The sequence below is a fragment of the Lagenorhynchus albirostris genome, chromosome 10, assembly GCF_949774975.1.
Source record: "Lagenorhynchus albirostris chromosome 10, mLagAlb1.1, whole genome shotgun sequence".
Taxonomy (NCBI): domain Eukaryota; kingdom Metazoa; phylum Chordata; class Mammalia; order Artiodactyla; family Delphinidae; genus Lagenorhynchus; species Lagenorhynchus albirostris.
Window position 1 is genome coordinate 101,485,504 of NC_083104.1, and position 19,069 is coordinate 101,504,572.

Below are 19,069 nucleotides of genomic sequence, written 5' to 3' on the forward strand. Positions count from 1 at the left end.
AATTTGAAGAGGAAGAAAAATATAATCTCCCCTATTTGCACAAGATATAGTTATCTACATATAAACCCAAAAGAATCTATGAATTTTCAACCAAGATAGTTTGACAAGGTTGCTAGATATAAACATGAAGCATAAACAGCCTTCCTGCGCACAAGTATTAACTAGTTAGAAAATATAACTTTAAAGAGATCTCTCTAACAAGAGCAACAAGAAACAATAGTTTCTAGGAATAAATCTAAGAAAGACTGAAAAACTTTTAAAAAGTGCGTAGCAAAACATACCGAAGAACCAAAAGGTGGGGAGAGGGGGAGAGGATCCCATTCGAGCTCCTGCCCGGCCTCCCTCTCTCTCCTGATTCATTAATTTCCCCTGCCTATTAGCTTTCTCCCAGCGTCACACAACATACTATAATTTCCCCTATCTTAAAGCAAACAAACTCTAGAGCCTACCTCGCCCTCCTGGTTCCCTTTTCGAAAAAACCGGTCCTGGGAACTGCCTACAGTCATCACCCCCAATTCCTCTTTTCCCATGCTCTCACGAGCCCACGTCCGGTGGAGCCCCTGGACGCCCCCAAGCAGCTGCTGCCATATCTAGTGGTCAATTCTAGGTCCCCACGACAGCACAGAACACTGAGTCGTTCCCTCCTTGAAATGTTCGTCACCTGCTTCCAGCGCACCACTCTGCCTTGCTATTTTCCTGGCCACGCCTCTTCTTTTACTGCATCTTCATCTCAGGTTCTATATAAGAACGTCCCCACGATCTAACCTTCACATCTCTTCTCTACCTACACTCAGTCCCTGGATGACTCCCTCCTTCCCCGGCTTTAGAAACCATGCACATACAGACATCTCCCGCCGAAGCATATGCCCTAAACTCTGAACTTTTAGACCCTGCCTGCCCACACCGCCACCTGATGTCTAAAAGGCATCTCGAACTTAACACGTCTAAAGCCCAACTCCTACTTATCCACCCCCCCAGCCCTCCCCCGCGATAAAAACCAAAGCTGAGCGCTAAGCAGTTACACCTGTCTGAATAACTGGCCAATCCCATTCTTCTAGTGACTTGAGCCTGAAAACCCCACGTTCTTTCCATTTCTTCTCCTTCCGTCACATCCAATATCCAATCTACACGTAAATCCTGCCCAGCCCCACCTTCAAAACAGACCCCAAGTGCAGTCACTCCTCACTACTCCATCATCCCGCCACCCGGGGTTTCAAACACCAACATCTTTTGCCCGAGTTATTCTGCCAGCCTGCTGACCAATCTCCCAGCTTCCTTCCTAGTCCTGCCACGGTTTGTTCTCCATATAGCATCCAGCACAACCCTTTAAAAATTTTAATTTGATTATGTCACTCCTCCAATGGCTTTCCATCTCAGTAAAAATACAACTCAGAGTATTCAGCACATCTACAAAGGGTCTGCCTAGATCCCACTACCACCCTGACCTCAGGTACCATCCCTCTCTGTTTCCAGATGCACCAGCCTCCTTGCTGCTGCCCAAACTCGCTAAGAACATGCCAACCTCTGGGGGCATTCCTTTGCTTTCAAGTCCCAAATGTCACCTTATCAATGAGGCTTTCTCTGACAATTTATATAAAACTAACCCACACCCCAAGCCACTAGCTGTATCCCACTTAGCCTGCTGCCACTGCTAGAATCTAAGCTCCTTGGGCAGGACTTTTATCTGTCAGCTCCACTGCTGCATCTCCAGTGCCCCAGAGTAACCCATGAATGCAATACAGCATCAACCCAAGCCCAATGTGGAAGCAGAAGAACGCACCCCCAAGAACAGCTGAGCCATCTTTCAGAAAAAGAGAACAAGATCAAGATACCTGGCAGGGCACTTATTACAAAGCCATACTGATGACAACAGTGTGTGCTGCGTGACCAAGAAAAGACAAACAGACAAACACCAGATGAGAAGAAGAAACTGACCCACACGCGTAAACGAAAACTTCACGTATGGCAGAGGGGCAAACGGGAAGGGGAGAGAGCGACTAGTTTAATAAACGATGGCAGCAGATTATCCAGTGGAAAAACAAGTCGGATCCCAACTTCATACCAGAAAAACAAACGGCAGGTTTTTGCTACCGTTAGAAGCAAAACTTTTGGATGAAAAGATAGAAGATAATGATCTTGGTGTAGGAAGGACTTCCTAAACGAGAAACAAAATGAGGAAAATAAGACTGCATTAAAAGGTAAATTTTCATTAATTTGGTGGGTGAAATATGTAATTGTGTTACAGATTTTAAAATCTTTAATGAAGAGTGAGGACACCACACGGATGAGAAAACATTTGCAAGATGAATAACAAAGATTAGCGTCGATTACAAAGAACTCCAAAAATCAAGAAAAAAGCAAAAGAAAAATGGACCAATAAATAAAAAAGGTTTTTATAGAACATTCCACAATTCCTTCAGTGCTAACTTCTATGTGTCTTCTGTGAAACAGCATGGATATAATTCTATTTTTATGAAATAACTGTGAGCTGTATAATCCACTCTTCTACCATTATTTATGCACAAAGCTGTCCCGAATGATGGGCCTTGGCTTGTGGTGGCTAATCTGGGTGCTAGAGCAGTGGATGACTTCTTGTTCTTTTTTGACTTCCATTTTCTTTCCTCGATAAACATGCACATAGGGCCTTTACATACAAACCGCGAGTAAGGTGATGAGACCATGAAATTCAAAGCACTTGCCTGCCAAGCGGATGTCAGCTGGTTCAAGGAGTGACATTATAAGGCTGAACTCTTTACTTCAAAGAGGCTGCTGAAAACAAAACATTCTCAGAACTTTCTCCTCTCTCAGGATTGCGCGCGCAGTCTTTTTTTGAATATCCCCCACGGTGCCAAAAATTCACAAAAGTGAATTTGGGAATGAACCAGGGCAATTCAAAACTCTACAGTCTAGTGAGTTGATGATACGGTTGTACATCAAATATGGTTTCCCACAAACAAAATGAAGTGTCCTGATAAAGAGCCCATCAACAGGCCTCGGGTTTGCTCCCTCTGCGTCTCACTGATTCTCAAACTTCCTACTTCCTACTTGCTAAATCTACTCGACCCTGAGAAATCAGTTATATGATGAACGATGCTACTGGTGCCGACAACAACAGGCTGGTTTCTTTGACACTGACGCTTCCTTGGTTCTTTAGAATGGTAATGCTGGCTACTCCAAGTCAGACTTTTAATATTTGTACTGGACACGTCTTTCCCTTTAATATATTCTCCAAACATGTTTTCTTTGGTTTTATTTTTGGTTTTTATTTATTTTTGGCTGTGTTGGGTCTTCGTTGCTGCGCGCTGGCTTTCTCTAGTTGCAGCGAGCGCGGGGCTACTCTTCATTGCGGTGCGTGGGCTTCTCGTTGCGGTGGCTTCTGTTGTTGCGAAGCACAGGCTGTAGGCCTGCAGGCTTCAGTAGTTGTGGCACACGGGCTCAGTAGTTGTGGCTCACGGGCTTAGTTGCTCCACGGCATGTGGGATCTTCCCGGACCAGGGCTCGAACCCATGTCCCCTGCATTGGCAGGCGGATGCTTAACCACTGCGCCACCAGGGAAGCCCCCAAACATGTTTTAGTTTGTTCTATTTCTTAAAGAAAAAAAATCATAGTAAATGTCAAATCATCCTTTATATTCATCATCTTTGTGGAAACTTTCCAAATCTCCTTTGGACGAAATTTTGACAAATGGAATCTCTGATCTTTCTTCTCTTTTCATCAATGTTTTGTGCTTCATTATAGCCACCTGTGTAACCTAAAGCCGTTGGTGACAGTCAAAAATTGTTATCTGTGTTGACGCGTTAAGTTCATGGCTCCTTGCAAACTTGCCTGATCTCAGACGAAGCTGATTCATTTTCTACCCCGTAATTAGTCACTCATTTTTAGGTTCATACAAAAGATTTCTAGGCTGCTGTGCACAGGAAACCTACTGGCTACCTGAAAATTACAGGGAATTACTGTGAGCTCCCACAAGCTACAGGAGAAAATGTCGTTGTTTTAGTCACATCTTCTCTCTGTCTGCTTAGTGATCCCAAGGATGGAGACCATGGAAGAAAAGGCAGATGAGGATCCTGCTTGTTTTTGTAACTGAACTACCATCACCTGTTAACTTAACACTACAAAGAGCTTAAGAAACCCTTCTAACTCTAGCAAGAACAATCAGGGGGGTGTTTTTTCTTTTCCTCTGGTTAAGGTGTTAGTGTGCGTCTTATAGAAGAGCATCTTGAACCCCTGAGCATTAACCCTAACCCACCGAGGTAATGCCTCCTGGACCCTGAGAACCCTTTATAAAGCATGTGAAAGGTCACCTACATATACTCAAATACACTATCGTCACATCATTATTCATTGCTCCCCAAAACTTAAAAAGGTGTTTTTAAGGTTTAAGCAATCTTCATGTTTAAAAGGTATGGTCATAAACTTGCTGCAGGAAATTTTTCTAACGCCATGTTTAACAGACTCATAAATCACTTGAGGACGTTTACTAAATAGCTCCTCAGTAACTCTTGCTAACATATATGCTAACAGAAATCGAAAACAGGAGGAGAGTAAATCTTCCTACATGTTTGTTGCTCTTTTGTATCACTACTAACCTCTTACATATAATATACAAGCAAACACCCGACTGGACGATGTGTCTGTCCTAAACTGATGATGAAGTTCAGCAGGGGTGAGAAATCCATTTTCTACCAAAGACAAACGAGCTACAGGGAAAGGGGAGGGAGGACGAATACAAGAGTAGCTTAGTTTATAGATAGAAAGTTGATTTGTTTTGGAAAGACAGAAGGATTCTACTGTTTGCTTGGTTTTTTTCATTAAACTTTTGAGAATAGTTCAATTCCATATCATATGACGGAGGGCATCAAACAGGCGGTGGGGGTGGGATGAGACGAGCAGCAGAGGAGCACGAGGTGGAAAAGACAGCAACAGAATCTCACTTCCCCAGCCCAGAGTTAGAGAGGAACGAAAATGCGAGACAGATAGAGAAAACAAACAAAACTTTTCGGTCATTAACCCTACAACCATCTTAGGGGCCGGAAGCCTGTGATACACACATCTCCTCAGAGGCCGACAAGCCCCTGCACGCGGCTCTCAAGACCCTTTCTCCATAGGCAGCAGGTGCTTTAGTTTGAATCTCTGGAGTTCCTGCCCCGGGGATTCAGAGGTGCCCAAGGCCGGCCAGGTCACAGAGCTGGGCCAGCAAGAAAGCCCGTGGGGCGGTGTGGCCCCGGCATCTTCCCCTACCCGGGATGCTACTAAGGCTAGAAGCCTAACTGAAAACCAAAGGAGCTTCCGACAAGGGGTGATGCCTCACTATTCCTGCAGCAAAAGGGAAGGCAGCCTTCACTTCCGCTGGGCCTCCACACGGCTTCAGAGGGCACCCAGGGCTCTAGCTGACCTCACGTGGCCCAGCGATGGCGCCTGGCACGGGGCAGCTCCTCCAGGAGGGTGGAGGGCACAGCCAGATCCCTCCTCCCCGAGAGTGGTCCTCACAGGTGGGCGTGGGAGTGGCGCCCGGTAGGATGGCAGGATCCCAGAGAAACACGGTCACACTGCAGAGAGGTGGAAGGTGGCGCAAACACTGAAGGGATGGGAATTTCCACCTCGGTTTTGTTCCCACCCCCGTCCCCCGGCTGGGGAATGAGATGCGAGTCAGGGGGCAGCAAGAGCTCTCAGCTGCCTGCCGGGCCACGCGAGCATCCTGACTCTCTCCAGGGTCCCTCCTCCAGCACTCAGGGGGCACGCTTCCCCGAGGGGAGCTCCACTCTAGAGAAAGCTTCTTAAAAAGTTAACTGAACTCCAAGCCACGACCCTCTACTGCAGCAGAAATCAGCCAAGCAAAGGGCTCGAGGGCTTAGCTTTCCTTTCTGTGGGATCGGGCCCGCGACAGTTGGACTTGGGAACAGCCCTTCCCGCACCCCACCCAGTCACAGGTGGTTCCGGCCTTTTTCTCTCCCAGGTCATCCTCTGGACAGAGCTCGGGGGGCGCTGCTGTGAAGCTGCCCGCTCACCACCACAGCCTCTCTCCTGTTGACCTTGAGCCGGTTCCTGGGTTAGCGGAACCTCCCGCCAAGGTGAACGCACGCGCACACCCACACACATGCGCGCGCGCAGTGACAAGATCTCATTTCCACCATCTTTCGCTCTTCCTACAAAATCATCGCAGCCTCATCATGTGTAATCGGAGCCAACCTGGACCTACTTAGGAGGTACTGTTTCCCCTGGGAATACACTTTTCGATCTGTGCCTGTCAATTTAATCAAAACGTTCTCAGAAAGCTCATTTATGAGCTGAAGCCAGTGGTGCCAAATGGTGGCACGTAAAATAATTCTGGAGACTTCTTCTGGAAGAGGCGATACACGTCCTGTTCTAGGTAGCACCCCTGCCACTACACACACGCCTCTCCTTCCTTAAAAATGATCACAAAATAGCCCTTTACCTGGTGTTCTGAGTTCAAAAGCACACCTGCACGAGGGAGGGAAGTCAGAGGACAAAGCCAGGGGCCCATTACGCTGGCCAAGAGCTGGAGAGCCCGCTGAGCGCCACCGCAGGTGTCGGAGGTGTCAGGCAGCCCGGGGAGTTCCCTCTGAAGCGTACAGATGAAAGGCAAGGTTAGCCAGCGGGGCAGCCGGACGCTCCTTCCCAGAGCTTTGAGCAGCAGAGCAACAAGCCAGCAGAGAAGCCGGGTCCAGAGACCAAATGGGATGAAGGAAGAAGCCTCGGCTCAAAGGGCACCTGGCGGAGGACGGAAATCAGGTTGGAGGGACCAAGCTGGATGAGGGGACAGGAAATCCGGGAGGGAGAGAGGAATGAAGGATGGAGATGTCCGGAAGACAGGACGTTTTCTAGGGGGCTCTGGCCCAGCCCGTGGGTCAGGAGGAGCGTGAAGCAGACAGGCCCCTCCACGTGCTCCCGTGACCGACCAAGAACCAGTACCACCGCTCTGCTAAGCAGAGAAGCAGGCGGCAGACCCGGGATAAAAACAGCTCCTGCACCTTCTCTTCAACTCCCAGCAGTGAGACGCCTTCAGCTAGAAAATAAATCTCTTTCAACTTCAATGGTAAAAACAACGACTGAAACAAGGTTTTTCAAAATTTTTCATCCATAACACAATTCAAATATTCTCATTTACATTTCGGCAAATCACCAAATCCTTCCTTTACCCAGCGTCACCATGGAAGATGACAGGGCAAGTCCCTGCTCTTAACCCGTTAGGGGGAGGGGGACATACCCAGCAGTGGATGAAGAATTGTACGAAGACACCAACTTCCTGAAGCATCAACCTAACCCAAAGATTCACGGAGAAGTGTTAACTGGTAGTCACTCTTAAAACACTGCGTGTCAAACCAAAGATCATTCTCTGCAGTACACGGTTAGCTCCACAGAGGTTTTAGGGTACCAGGAGGATTCAGAAACAGGCCAGGCTGTAACCCCCCCCCAACTCCCCCCTCCATCCCACTACAAGTACACTTGCTCTCTCTCCTCTGGAAACTCTGGAAAACCATAAAATTAAACTGAGCTTTGCCACTTACATCCCAAAACTTTCTACAAATCATTTTTGATAGCTCTTCTCAACATACTGGTTTCCACTCTGTGAACACGCCCTGCCCTTCACAAGCCTGAGGGGGCTCAGGAGCCCCCATTCTCCATGACCTGGAGGTGCCGTCCCCAGCTTCCCAGTTCAGCTCATCTCACAAGCAAACTTACTAATGTCAGCTCACCTCCCTGCGGCGGCTCCCTTTCCCTTACCAGATATCTGCTTCTAACAAGCTAAGTGAGGAAGCCGTATACTCCAAGCACGTCATGCCGAAAATACAGGCAAACGGTCTCCAAGAGAGACCCAGAGTGTTCAGTGCGTATGGGGTGTGACAACTTTTTACAGCCAAGAGGACTTTTTCTGTCTTGGTTCTCACATATTCTGAACAGCTGAAGCTTCCAGATCAGTTACATGCTAAGATAAGACATGCTTCTGCCTGCAACTCTGGGATGCGCTGAAATCCTAAACAGTAACCTACTGATGAAAAATGTTAACATTGTAACCAGAAACATTCATGACCTGCAACCAACACTGGGGGGCTTCATCCAACAGACACTGGAAACTACCAACCTCTTGAGGATGTCCCATGGCAGAGACTGTTATAAATGGAGAGAGACAAAGAGTAAAGACATTTCCTAAGTATACTGAGCTGACTTCTCCAACTAGAGAACACTATTGTTAGACATCCCCCCCACCCCACTTTTCACCAGCGGGTAAACGTAAAAAATGCTGCGGCCAACAGTTCAAATACTCTTTCCAGGAACACAATTTTCCTCCAAATTATTTGTATCAAGTTTAGAAATAACTTTCCTCCAAAACACCATATGGCTTTTCAAACAAGATACCTAAATGCACAATTCTCACATATATGGTATAATTTCAAATAATGCAACTCCAGTCACTATAATATTTGTATTTCAGCTGAAAGTCAGCAATTACTGACTGCTCACCACATTCACGTCCTCAGATTAGGCACTTACAACCAACCAAAAAATAGGTAGCCAACCTTTCCAGGAGAAAATATATGTCATATTATTTAATACCTAGAAAAAGTAATAAAGAAGCAAGTACAAATTATTATAATGCAAAACAAAGAGGAAATTAGTCACATGGAGTTTGAAGGGGAGGATTCCTGCTAACAGTGAACTCTGATGAGGTCCTGAATGAGGACCGACACTGAGGCTGGCAAGCTGGGGAAACCACCATGTACTGAAAAAACGGCAACACAAAGGGACAGAGGAGGGATGGGGTGTGTAGGTGTGGACCAAGCTAGGCCAACAACTATGGCTTCACTAGCCCAGACCAACAGGCCAACCTCAGGCAAAGGCAAAGGCCAACCTCAGGCAAAGGGAAGTTAGACAAGATATGCCTATATATCAGGGCGGGCAGAACGAAGATGTGGAACATTCTGCTTCAGAAGCATTTGTTTTAACTATTATATCCATTTTCATCAACAGTTCCCTTGACATCTAGTTTACACTCTCAGTATCTTTAGGTAAATCTCAAGCGTCGGCTCAAGCCCTTGATCCCTAGTCACGATACCACAAATTCCAATTCAATACGTTTCTTCAGATTCTGGCAAGAAAAAAGCAAACAAGGTTCCAAAGGGCACTGTCACTGCAAAATAACAGATCTTCAGTAAAATGTAATTCTTAGCACTTCGTCGGGCTTGCAGGAAGCAAGGAAAATACACAAATGTCCCAGTAACTCCTCCAATCCAACCATAATGAATGAGACGATCATAAAAACAGACAAACATCAAAGATGAAGAAAGCAAGCCACAGACTAACAGGCTGGGGGCAGGGGTACCCAGAATACTTAGAAGTAAAAAAATATAATTGTTGAAATTAAAAACTCAATGGATGAGTTAAAGAGTGGATTAGACACAGCTCGTTAGCGAACCAGAAGTGAGATCCAAGGAAATACCCAGAACGCAAACAAAACAGAAACAAGGAAAGGGCAACAAGAGGGCGAGGAGGAGGAGACGGAATAAGCGCCTCCTTGGAATTCCCGAGGGAGAGCGCAGAAGCACAGCGGGATCTGATGGTGGTAAGATGGCCAGCAGTCCTTTACAACTGGCAAGGCACAAACCCACAAGAGAAGCACAACATATACCAAGATTATTAATAAAAAGAAAGCCACACAGAGATACACTGTAACAGGACTAGAGGACACCAAAGTCAAAGAGAGGATCCCAAAGCCAGCAGAGACAGAAGACAGACCTCCACACTGACAGCGTCCCCAAGAATAACGGGGAAGCCAGAGGACAACGGAATGATAGCTTCAAAATGCTGAACAGAAATAACCAAGTAACTACTTTTATTTGGAATCAAGTCTATTTTTCAAAAATGAGGGCAAAAGAAAGGCATTTCCAGGTAATCAAAAAACTAGAGACCTTTCCACCACCAACCCCTCCCTAAAGAAATCTCTAAAGGATATACTTAAGGAAAGAAAAAAGAATCCCAGAAGGAAGTTCTGAGATAGAAGACTGATGATCAAAGAAACTGGTAAAGACACAGGCAAAGCTAAAGAAACACTGTCCATATGCAACAACAACGCTCTACTTCGTGAGGGTTTTGCACGGATGATGATTAACGCTGGAAAATAAAAGCATGTAAATTCAGGGGTGGATCAGGTTCAAAGTATCTCAAGTCCTTGCACTGTCAGAAGCGGAGCTAAAATATTAACTTCAGGCTTTATGTATGTAAAATCTCAAGAGCAGCCACTTAAAAGACTACAATTAGCATCTTCCAAACCCGATCGGCGAGGTCTGAACACAGTTTCACCGTAGGCTCTGGCTGAAGCAGAACTGAGTTCGGCAAAAACAATGTCGAAGTCATCAATGAAGGGTGGTGAAACCCAAGTCTTAGCTCAAAGGTCTCAAGAACAAGTTTAATACTTTTGGGGGGGGTCATAGATTCCCCCTGAGAAACAGAGGAAAGCTGCTGGTCCTCTCCCCCCCCAAAAAACACTCTTATTACTTGAACAAATTTTCACACCAAAGCAAAAGACTTTTCCCAGACTCCCCAGAGAACACGGGCCTCCCAGGCCTTGACCAGCTTAAAAAGCTGGAGAGAATTAAGTTGGTGTGGGAAACAGTACAGTTGGAAGTTCCCCCATCCTCGCATTAAAACCACATATGTGGATGAAGGACTAAGTGTTGGGCGTCATGTTTGGGGGAGGGGAAACTGGAAGTAAGTCATTCATTTAATTCACTCTTTCATTAAAATGTATTGAATAATTCAACAATTATGCAACTATTGAAAAATGTGAACTGTAGAAAAAAGGTCCTAGTTTTAAAAACTGTACGCGCCAATCTTACAATCTGGTGGACAAATACGCCATACGATGAAGACAGCAGACAGACATTCCAGAAACAGCCCTTATACCTAACTACCGGGTGTTTTTAATGCTGCCTTCCTGGAATGACTCAGTTAAACACCGGCAACGGTCAACGGGCCGCAAAGGACTTGTCTGGTCCACCTGGAGCTCAACCTTTTCAAAGGCACATCCCGACCCCCTCAGTGTTGTCGCAAACAGACCAGTGCAATCCAGAGGCTCCTAACTCCACCCACATTCCAGAAAGAAGCTTTCTGAAGCGAAGATCCCTGTCTCCAACCAAACACCAAAAACTACAAGCTCGTGGTCTGGGCCCCAGAATCTGCATGTATTCTATCTTAACAGAACCCGCAATGATGCTACGTGCCTATAGATACACACAATATACAAACGATGACTCCTTATTCGCAGAAACTCGACTTAGACCGGCTCTGTGCGGCTCAAATACTCAGAACTGAATGAAGTATTTCCAATACACCATGAAAATACATTCAATAGTTAAAATCATTACAGAGCACAAGAAAAAGATTAAATGATTCTTAGGTATCACAGCAAGAAGAGAAAAACTTATTCGAGTACACAGGACCTGGAAGCAAATTCAAAGGAAAAGCACAGGTGATGTCTCCACACTCCTGCTCAGGCAGGAGTATTCTCCGCAATTCACATTTAAGAGTGTTAATGTTCGACACACACACACACACACCACACACACACGTGACTATTACCACACAATCAATCCCAGCAGTCAAATAACGCTTTCTGCTTTCTTATTTGGGGGGATCTCAACCTCAAGAGCCAGCTAACCACACACGGCAGATGCTGGTCCGTCTTGACCCAACAGTCACGGGGTCTCCTCATCTTCGTGACCAGCATCTGGACCACACGTGCGGATCTGACTTACAACTAAAATTCCTGCGGTGCGCGGGAGAGGTGCAATCTCGTCCCAAAGTAAAGGAGAAAGATTCAGAAGACTTAACTTTCCCCCAAATCCTGATTATCCTTCCAAACCAATCAACTTGAAGACACGTTTTATGAGCCAGGTATCATTTCATTCTTAAAAGCTCACTTCCATTTTTGATTGCCTGAAACATGCATGTGTTGGATAAATATTTTCTCAGAAGGCCAAGACGGGAGCACTGGGATCTTCCTGAATTTTAAATTAAGCGACTACAGTAGTTCTCAGGGGGGAAAAAAACCCACCCCCGCTGAGAAAAAGGAATGATTAAGATAAACAAGAACGCTGCTTTCATTGTTATTAGATTCCTGTCTCAAAGCACATGAACTCACTCTTCTGGTGGTTATTTGGCCACTAGATAAATTAAGATTCTTTTGATCTTTTCTCTCCTTCGGTGATATAATCAATATAATCAAAGGAAAAAAGGTTTGGTTTCAGGGTTTGAGCGCGGTGTGGTTTTTTCTTTTCCTTTAAGAATGGAAAATAAAGATGTTTCATAGGGTAAACGTAACCACTTAACACCTGGCTATAGCGTTTTATCAACTCTAAACTGCTTTGACATGCTAATGTCATTCAGGCTTCACAATTCTTTGAAGCAGTGATTATCATTCCCATTGTACAGATGAGGGAGTTCAGAAGAGACAGTTACTTAAGACTTACAGCTCTTCCCTTCCCAACATAGAAGGGGAAGAGTGCAATCCACAACGTCTGGCTCTAAGTCTAGAGCTAGGATTGGAGCTAGAAGGCCTTTAACTACTGCACGTCCCACCTCCATGCGCCCAAAACCCCAGGAGAAAACTCAGGTCCAGAACAGTTCGTCATCTAAAGCAGAGGCTAGCAAACGAAGACCTGGAGGACAAATCCAGCCCACTGCCTGCTTTTGTGGAATCCATGGGCTAAGACTGTTTTTCACATTTTTAAGTGATTTTTTTTTTAAAGAGGAAGACTATTTCATCACATGTAAAAATGACATGGAATTTGAAGTTCACCGTCCATAAACAGTTCTACTGGAGCATGGCGCTCGCTCCTCTAGGGCATGGCCGATGGCTGCTTCTGGGCAACAAAAGCAAAGCTCAGCAGTGGTAACAGACTGCCTGGCCTGCGAGGTCTCAAGTATTAATAACTATCTGGTCCCTTACGTAAAGTTCGGGGACCCCTGATGTAAAGGATGCGTGTCTTTTTGTGAAGACTAGAAAGTTCATAGCATGGGTAAACTTAAAAAACCTGTCTTCCCTGACCCCAGCTGCTGGAGATGCAGGGGGTAAACCAATCCTGTCCTTCAGCGAACAGTAGTTCCTCCAATTTTGGGAGGGTGACGCTCCAGCCCATCTTCTCTAGGCTCTGTTCCCTTATTTTTTTATTCACAAGGCACAGTTACAATAAGCACTTAAACATTTACTATCACCACATACCAGGAACCATGCTAAGCGCTGGAGATCTCATTTCTTTTTAGGTGAGAAAACAAAGGCTTCGCAGTCAGGTAACTCGCCCAAGTTCACGGCGCTGAGGCAGACCCGTGCTCTTACCATGCCAAGTTACTTCAAAAAGCAAAACTTTGAACCTCCTCCTCTGCCAGTATATCCCTCTGGAATTGTGGAGTTGGAGACCAAACATGAAACTTCTCCTTCGATTTAGGCAGAACTGGACGAAACCAGGCAACTCATGCCCCAGGACCCGGCTACTAACCTACCTTAGTGTTCCCGCCCCCCAGACAAGCTGCCAGTCAGTGCTTACTGACAACTACTATCATTTCTGCCTCACAAGTAATACCGCCTTGATTACAACAGTACAATTCTGTACCTTTAGAAGCAAAACCAGGCCTCCAGGAGGCATGTTAGATCAGGTAGAACACAATAATAACCACCACTTTCTAAGTGTTCTCTCTGGGAACCACAGGTATGCTTTACATGTTTTTTTCATTTAAACTTCACAGCTCTATGAGGTTAGCTTTGATCCCAATTTTACAGGTGAGGACACTGAGCTTTCAACGTTAATTTGCTCAAGGTGGCAGGGTTGGATTTCAATACCTAGGTTTCCTGACTCCAAATCCAGGCTCTCAATCGCTATGCAGAACTTTCAAATATCAACTTTCAATCCTCATATATAGTCACAGTGTTGCCTACAAGTAAAGGATAAGTGAGAAAATTCACCTTGAAATATACTGACCACACTATTTACTGTCACCTCAACTCTACTAACACTTTTTTCCAAAACTAAAACTCAGAATCAAGAGTTCAATTGTGCAGGTGTGTCATTTTTCTGCAATGTACTTAGTTCTTCCAACAGATGCTCTTTGAGGGCATGCACCATTCCCGTCCCTCATCCCTCCCTAGCTCCCGACAGAACCTCCATAGGGTAGGCATTCAATAACACACTGAATGAACACAAACTTTGTACAAAATGTGACTTATAAATGGATGCTGCCGGGAGAAGGGAAAACCTGAAGATATACAGTAAGCAGAGAAAGAACTAAATTTAGTTCATAATGCACTGGTGGTAAAAGTGTTGTCTTCAGAATTTTTTACACATGAGATACAACCTATGTATAAGGTGCTACCCTCACCCACACACTAATGGAACAAGTTGACTTATTATGTATTTATAATCACAAAAATGAATGACGAGTGAATACTCAAGCCTCAACTCTCAAAAAGTAGTCTAATGTAGAAACCAAAATCCCTCATGCTCTCACACTATGTACTTTCCCAACTGCATGCCTTAGCCTCTACTTCTGGGCCTTTCCCAAACACAACACTTTCCTTCCTAGACGGGAAGCTTCTTGAGAACAGGGAGTGTTTTTTTTTCCCTTTAGTACCCAAATGACCCAAGATAGTATCTTGAATACAGTAGGGCACAGCTAATGTGTGAAATGGTTGAACAGAATGGAACATTCTCAGGGCCAGCTAAGGTACACTGACCACGTACAATGTAAGGGGAGGCCAACAACCTTACCACTGATTCTCCAGAAGGCGGCCTCCTCCTGAGAACTTTTGCGAACACTTGCTTTTAAAACAACAAAAACTTGCTTTATAAAAAAGTAACAAGAAGTTGCTAGAAGGCTATCACTGTTGGCAACAGAGCTCCACAAGAGAAGACCCCTCAGAAGGCTCACCTGGTCCTTATTAAGGGTTCACAGGGGCCAAGGGGCTCTACTCTTTACAGACGCTTCCTTAAGACCTAAACACCCAGGTCCCTAAACGCATCCAAAAGGTAAATCAAGAGTATGCAGAAGTTTTAGTCTCTTACGAAGACCTATTTACAAATACGTATACGCAACAGAAGAACCATTTGTCCAAAAGAACAGAGAGCCTTCCAAGCTTCTGTACTCCCAGGAAGTCGACTTCGCAACACGTCAAGAAGTTCCATCGAGGCGCACAAAATGTGCCTCAAAACCCAAACTGATATTCGCACCACTTGAAGTCGAAGCTGGCGGACCGATCGCCCACAACTCAGAGTTCCGAGGGTGCCCTTTCTCACTCGCACCGCTGCGGCGCAAATGAATGACGGTGTATCAGCGTTAAATTTAAATTTCCTGGCTCCGGCCACAATGCTAACCTAATTAAAGCATGTGGTCAACGCTTAGCCTTCTCGGTGCGATGTTGTGCATCGCTCAGACCAGCAGCAGAGTCGGGAGACAGTTGCACCCTTCCTCTCGCCCCCCCAAAACCGGAGGCAAACCCTCCCCAGAGCGCTCCGCCGAACGGCCAGGAAAGCGCCCCCGCGCCGCCCACGGACCCCGCCCGGCGGCGCCGCGGGCTCCGCACCCACCGCCTCGCCGCGGGCACTTTGGCTCCTTCCGAGCAAGTCGCTCGCGTCAGCGCTCCTGCCCCGCGGCCGGGACCCCCGGCCCCGCAACTCGGGCGCCGCCGCCGGGCCGGGGCGCACGCGCTTCCGTCCAGTAAACTGCGGCCGGGGGGGAGGGGGCGGCGGGCCGGCCGTCGGGCGGGGGCCGGGCGGGGCGGCGGGGCGGCGGGCCGGGGGGAGGGGAGGTACCTCGTACAGCTCCTCGGAGGCCATGGTGGGCGGTGGAGCGGGGGGCGCGGGGCAGGGCCGGCGAGACGCCGCGCAGCCGGCGGCCGACACTTTGTTTCAGTTGGGTCCCTGCGTGGCCTGCGCTTCCTGCTCCGCTCGGCTCCGGCGCCGGTCGGGCGCGGACCGGCGCTCACTCCTGCCGGTTCGGGCCGCCGGCCGGGTTGTGCGCAGGAGCAGCTGCGCAACGCGCCCTCCGCGCCGCGCTCACTCCCCGGCGGGCCGGCTCGGGCTCAGGCTCATCGCGCCGCCGCGGGGCCGGGCCGGGCTGGGGCGGGCGCGGCGGCGGTGCACGGCGGCGCGCTGGCTCCGCGGCTCCCCCTCTCCGGTGTAGTGCAAAAAGCTTCCTACTTGCGACCGAAAAACCTGCCCCGGCTACTGAGCATGCCCAGTGCGGCCGCCCGGCCCGGCCGAGCCGCGCTCCCGCGCTCCGGGTTTTCGTGCCGCCCGCGCGGGGGGGCGGGGCGGCCGGCGGGCGGGACAGCCGAGGGGAGCGGTGGGCCGCGCTCCGGGCGCGGCGGGCGGCCGCGGGGAGCCGGCCGGCAGGAAGGGGAGGAGCCTGGGCTGTGGGCGGGGCCGCGGGAGGCGGGGCCGGGGCTGTGGGCGGGGCCCGGCTCGCCCCAGTGCCCTCCGGAGGTACGGCCGCGCCGCGCCGCGCCGCCGCCCGCGCGCCCGCCTCGACGTGGGGGCCGGGCCCGGGGCGGGAGGGCGGAGGACGGCGACGCGCACAGGGGCAGCCACCGGCGGGCCCGACGTTGGGCAGTGGGCTGCGGGGGGCGCGCCGGCCCGCGTCCGCAGCCCGCCGCCCCGACGGCAGCGATGCGCAGCCTCCCTGCGGAGCGCGCGGAGCCCCCGCCCCCGCGCGCCCGCCGCGTCGCCTGTCCGGGCCCGGCCAGCCAGCGAAGGGCCGGCGGCGTGGCCAGGTGGAGCCCCCGCCGCACCACGTGCCCGCCTCCCCCGCGGCCGCCGCCAAGACCCGGAGCCGGAGCGCGCGCCCGCGTGGGGCCCGGCGCGCTCGGCACGCGAGCTCGGCGGCAGGCCGGGGGTGGGGGCCGGGGCGGGAGCCCGGCGCAGTCGAGGGCGGCGCGAGGGCGCGGCCGCCTCCGCTCGGCCCGCAGCTTCCCCCGCGCTGGGCCTCCCTGTTCCTCTCGGAGCGTCCGCCTCCTCCGAAGAGCAGCTGGGAGGAGAGGCCGGAATCCGGGCTCCAGGGAGGTCTGGGTTCCAATGCAACGAAGCTGTCAGTGGTGGTTCTCCTTGGGGAGGAACGGCGTGGACAAGCAGGCGACCGGCCCTCCCGGGGCCACAGCGATGGTCAGGCCCTTCCTCCGCTTGGCAGGGCAGAGGGGCAATATGGGGCCGGCCCGCATGGCTAGCTCGCGGGGCACACCTGCCAGGACACTGGACGTTTACCCATCCGTGCGGAATGAGGAAGGGGCTGCCTGGCCCGACCGCCCCAAACAGCCGGCAACTCCGAACCTTCCTGCGCACAGAGCGGACCTTCTCTGCGGAGCACTGCAGAGACCCTGTCTCACGTTGTCCCCCACCCCTAGGCCTGGAAGCCCCCGCCAAACCCTCATGTCTCCCGGAGCATCCTCCGCTGCCACCCCGTTCCTGGTGCTCCCTCTGGCTCCAATTCGAAACCGAGCCCCTAGAAACCAGGCTCCTCCCACCAGTTTTCTTCCGAAAACCCAATTCGATGGTGCCCCGTACGCACAGTTTAGTAACCACGAGGCTTTTCACCCACCCCGCTGAGCTTCCTGCCCTCTCCAGGCCCACGAACAAGCGCAACGCTTGCCCTTAAGTCACTTCAAGTCGAATCACCATTGTCTTCACGCCGGCGCTTCTGCCTGCGATTCCCTCTGCCTGGCATGCCCCCTTTCTACTCTAAACTCCTGCTCCGACGTCACCTCCAAAGCAAAGCCTCCTGACTTCCAGGGCAAAATTAGCCACTCCCTCCCCAGCCACTGAGGCGCGCTCCACTGCGGAGCTTTCCTCGGTATACTCAGGAACTACACTCTTCCCTCCCATTTCTACGCGATGACCTTCCCCAGATCTCGTCTTCCAATTCGACTCTCCAGCCCGCCACACTATTCTCTACCTACAAAATAAGGTTTTATTCAGTGAGTTGGAATTCCGGTGTCCACAGCAAAGCCCCTGACGCATGATACACCTCCGATTCCCATTACCAGATGCTTCGACAAGAGAATTATACAATAAAGTCCTCACCTCCTCAACCCATCCAGGCGCCCTCTCTGACGGCCCAGCCAGTTCTCTCTGCCCTCCTCCAAACATGAGCGCTTCTTAACACACTATTTGCTGCATCTGCTTCTCGTCTCTCTGGCACACAAATTCATCAGCCTAAGTTGTAAGCTCCTTGAAGGCAAGGACTGGAAGTTTGTATAACCTACAGGTCTCAAAGCAATGACTGCTCAGTGCTGCAAGTGCTCACAGGCTTGCAAGAGGCGGTTCAAAGTCACACAAGCACAATACAACATGAGTAAGAAAAAAGGGATCCTCAGCATAAAACGAACAGACACCTCTCACCTAGAAACCTATATACAATCCTAGACGGATGTAAATATAAAGTCCCCACTGTTACCAAGGGGAGGGGAGGGAAACAGGAGGATGTAAAGACAACCACAGCGCTACTCAGATACTGAGCTAGTACATTGGCTATATATACAATCCTAACCTAAGGAGACTTCCCTCATTGTGGAAAAAAAGGGAGGGGGTATTACAGCATAAAAAAAGGTAACTCCAAAAAGTCAATGTACACGGACCTTTAATCCTGATGACCTGGGTTATCCATGCTGCTGTGATTAGCTGTCACCATCAGGAGGAACGGCGGGGTAGAAGTCAGCTGCGTAACAAAGCAGGGGCAAGCCATTCTCCCAAGCACAGGTCTACCTTCTCCTCCAGTGATTAGTCGGTTTCCATCTTAATTAAGAACAAGGCAGAGGAGACCTGCACTAAGGTACTCAACTAGTGACTGAGAACTTGAGGTCAGCTGTCCGCTGTGTTCCTCTCATCCCCCCTCTCCACCTAAAACACCCACTGGTTTATTTAATGCTGTTTTGCTTATGTATATATTTCACCTCGTTAGTTCGATTTGTCTTACTTTTAAGCAAATTCCACTCTCTTCCCTCACTTTTTAAATATAAACAACGTTTTATCAGTGCTCAGAAGCAAATTATGTCCAAGATTGTTTAATG

At 49.2% G+C, this 19,069-nt stretch overlaps 1 protein-coding gene across 1 annotated transcript in view; it reads right to left on the minus strand.

The window, feature by feature from the left end:
• The window catches only part of CDYL (chromodomain Y like), a 153,302-nt gene extending 137,200 nt beyond the window's left edge, over window positions 1-16,102 (minus strand). The window contains exon 1 of the mRNA XM_060163759.1: window positions 15,822-16,102. Within this exon, the coding sequence (XP_060019742.1) occupies window positions 15,822-15,845 (24 nt within the window). The 5' untranslated portion in view covers window positions 15,846-16,102. The remainder of the gene's footprint in view (window positions 1-15,821) is intronic.
• Window positions 16,103-19,069: the final 2,967 nt, after the last annotated feature.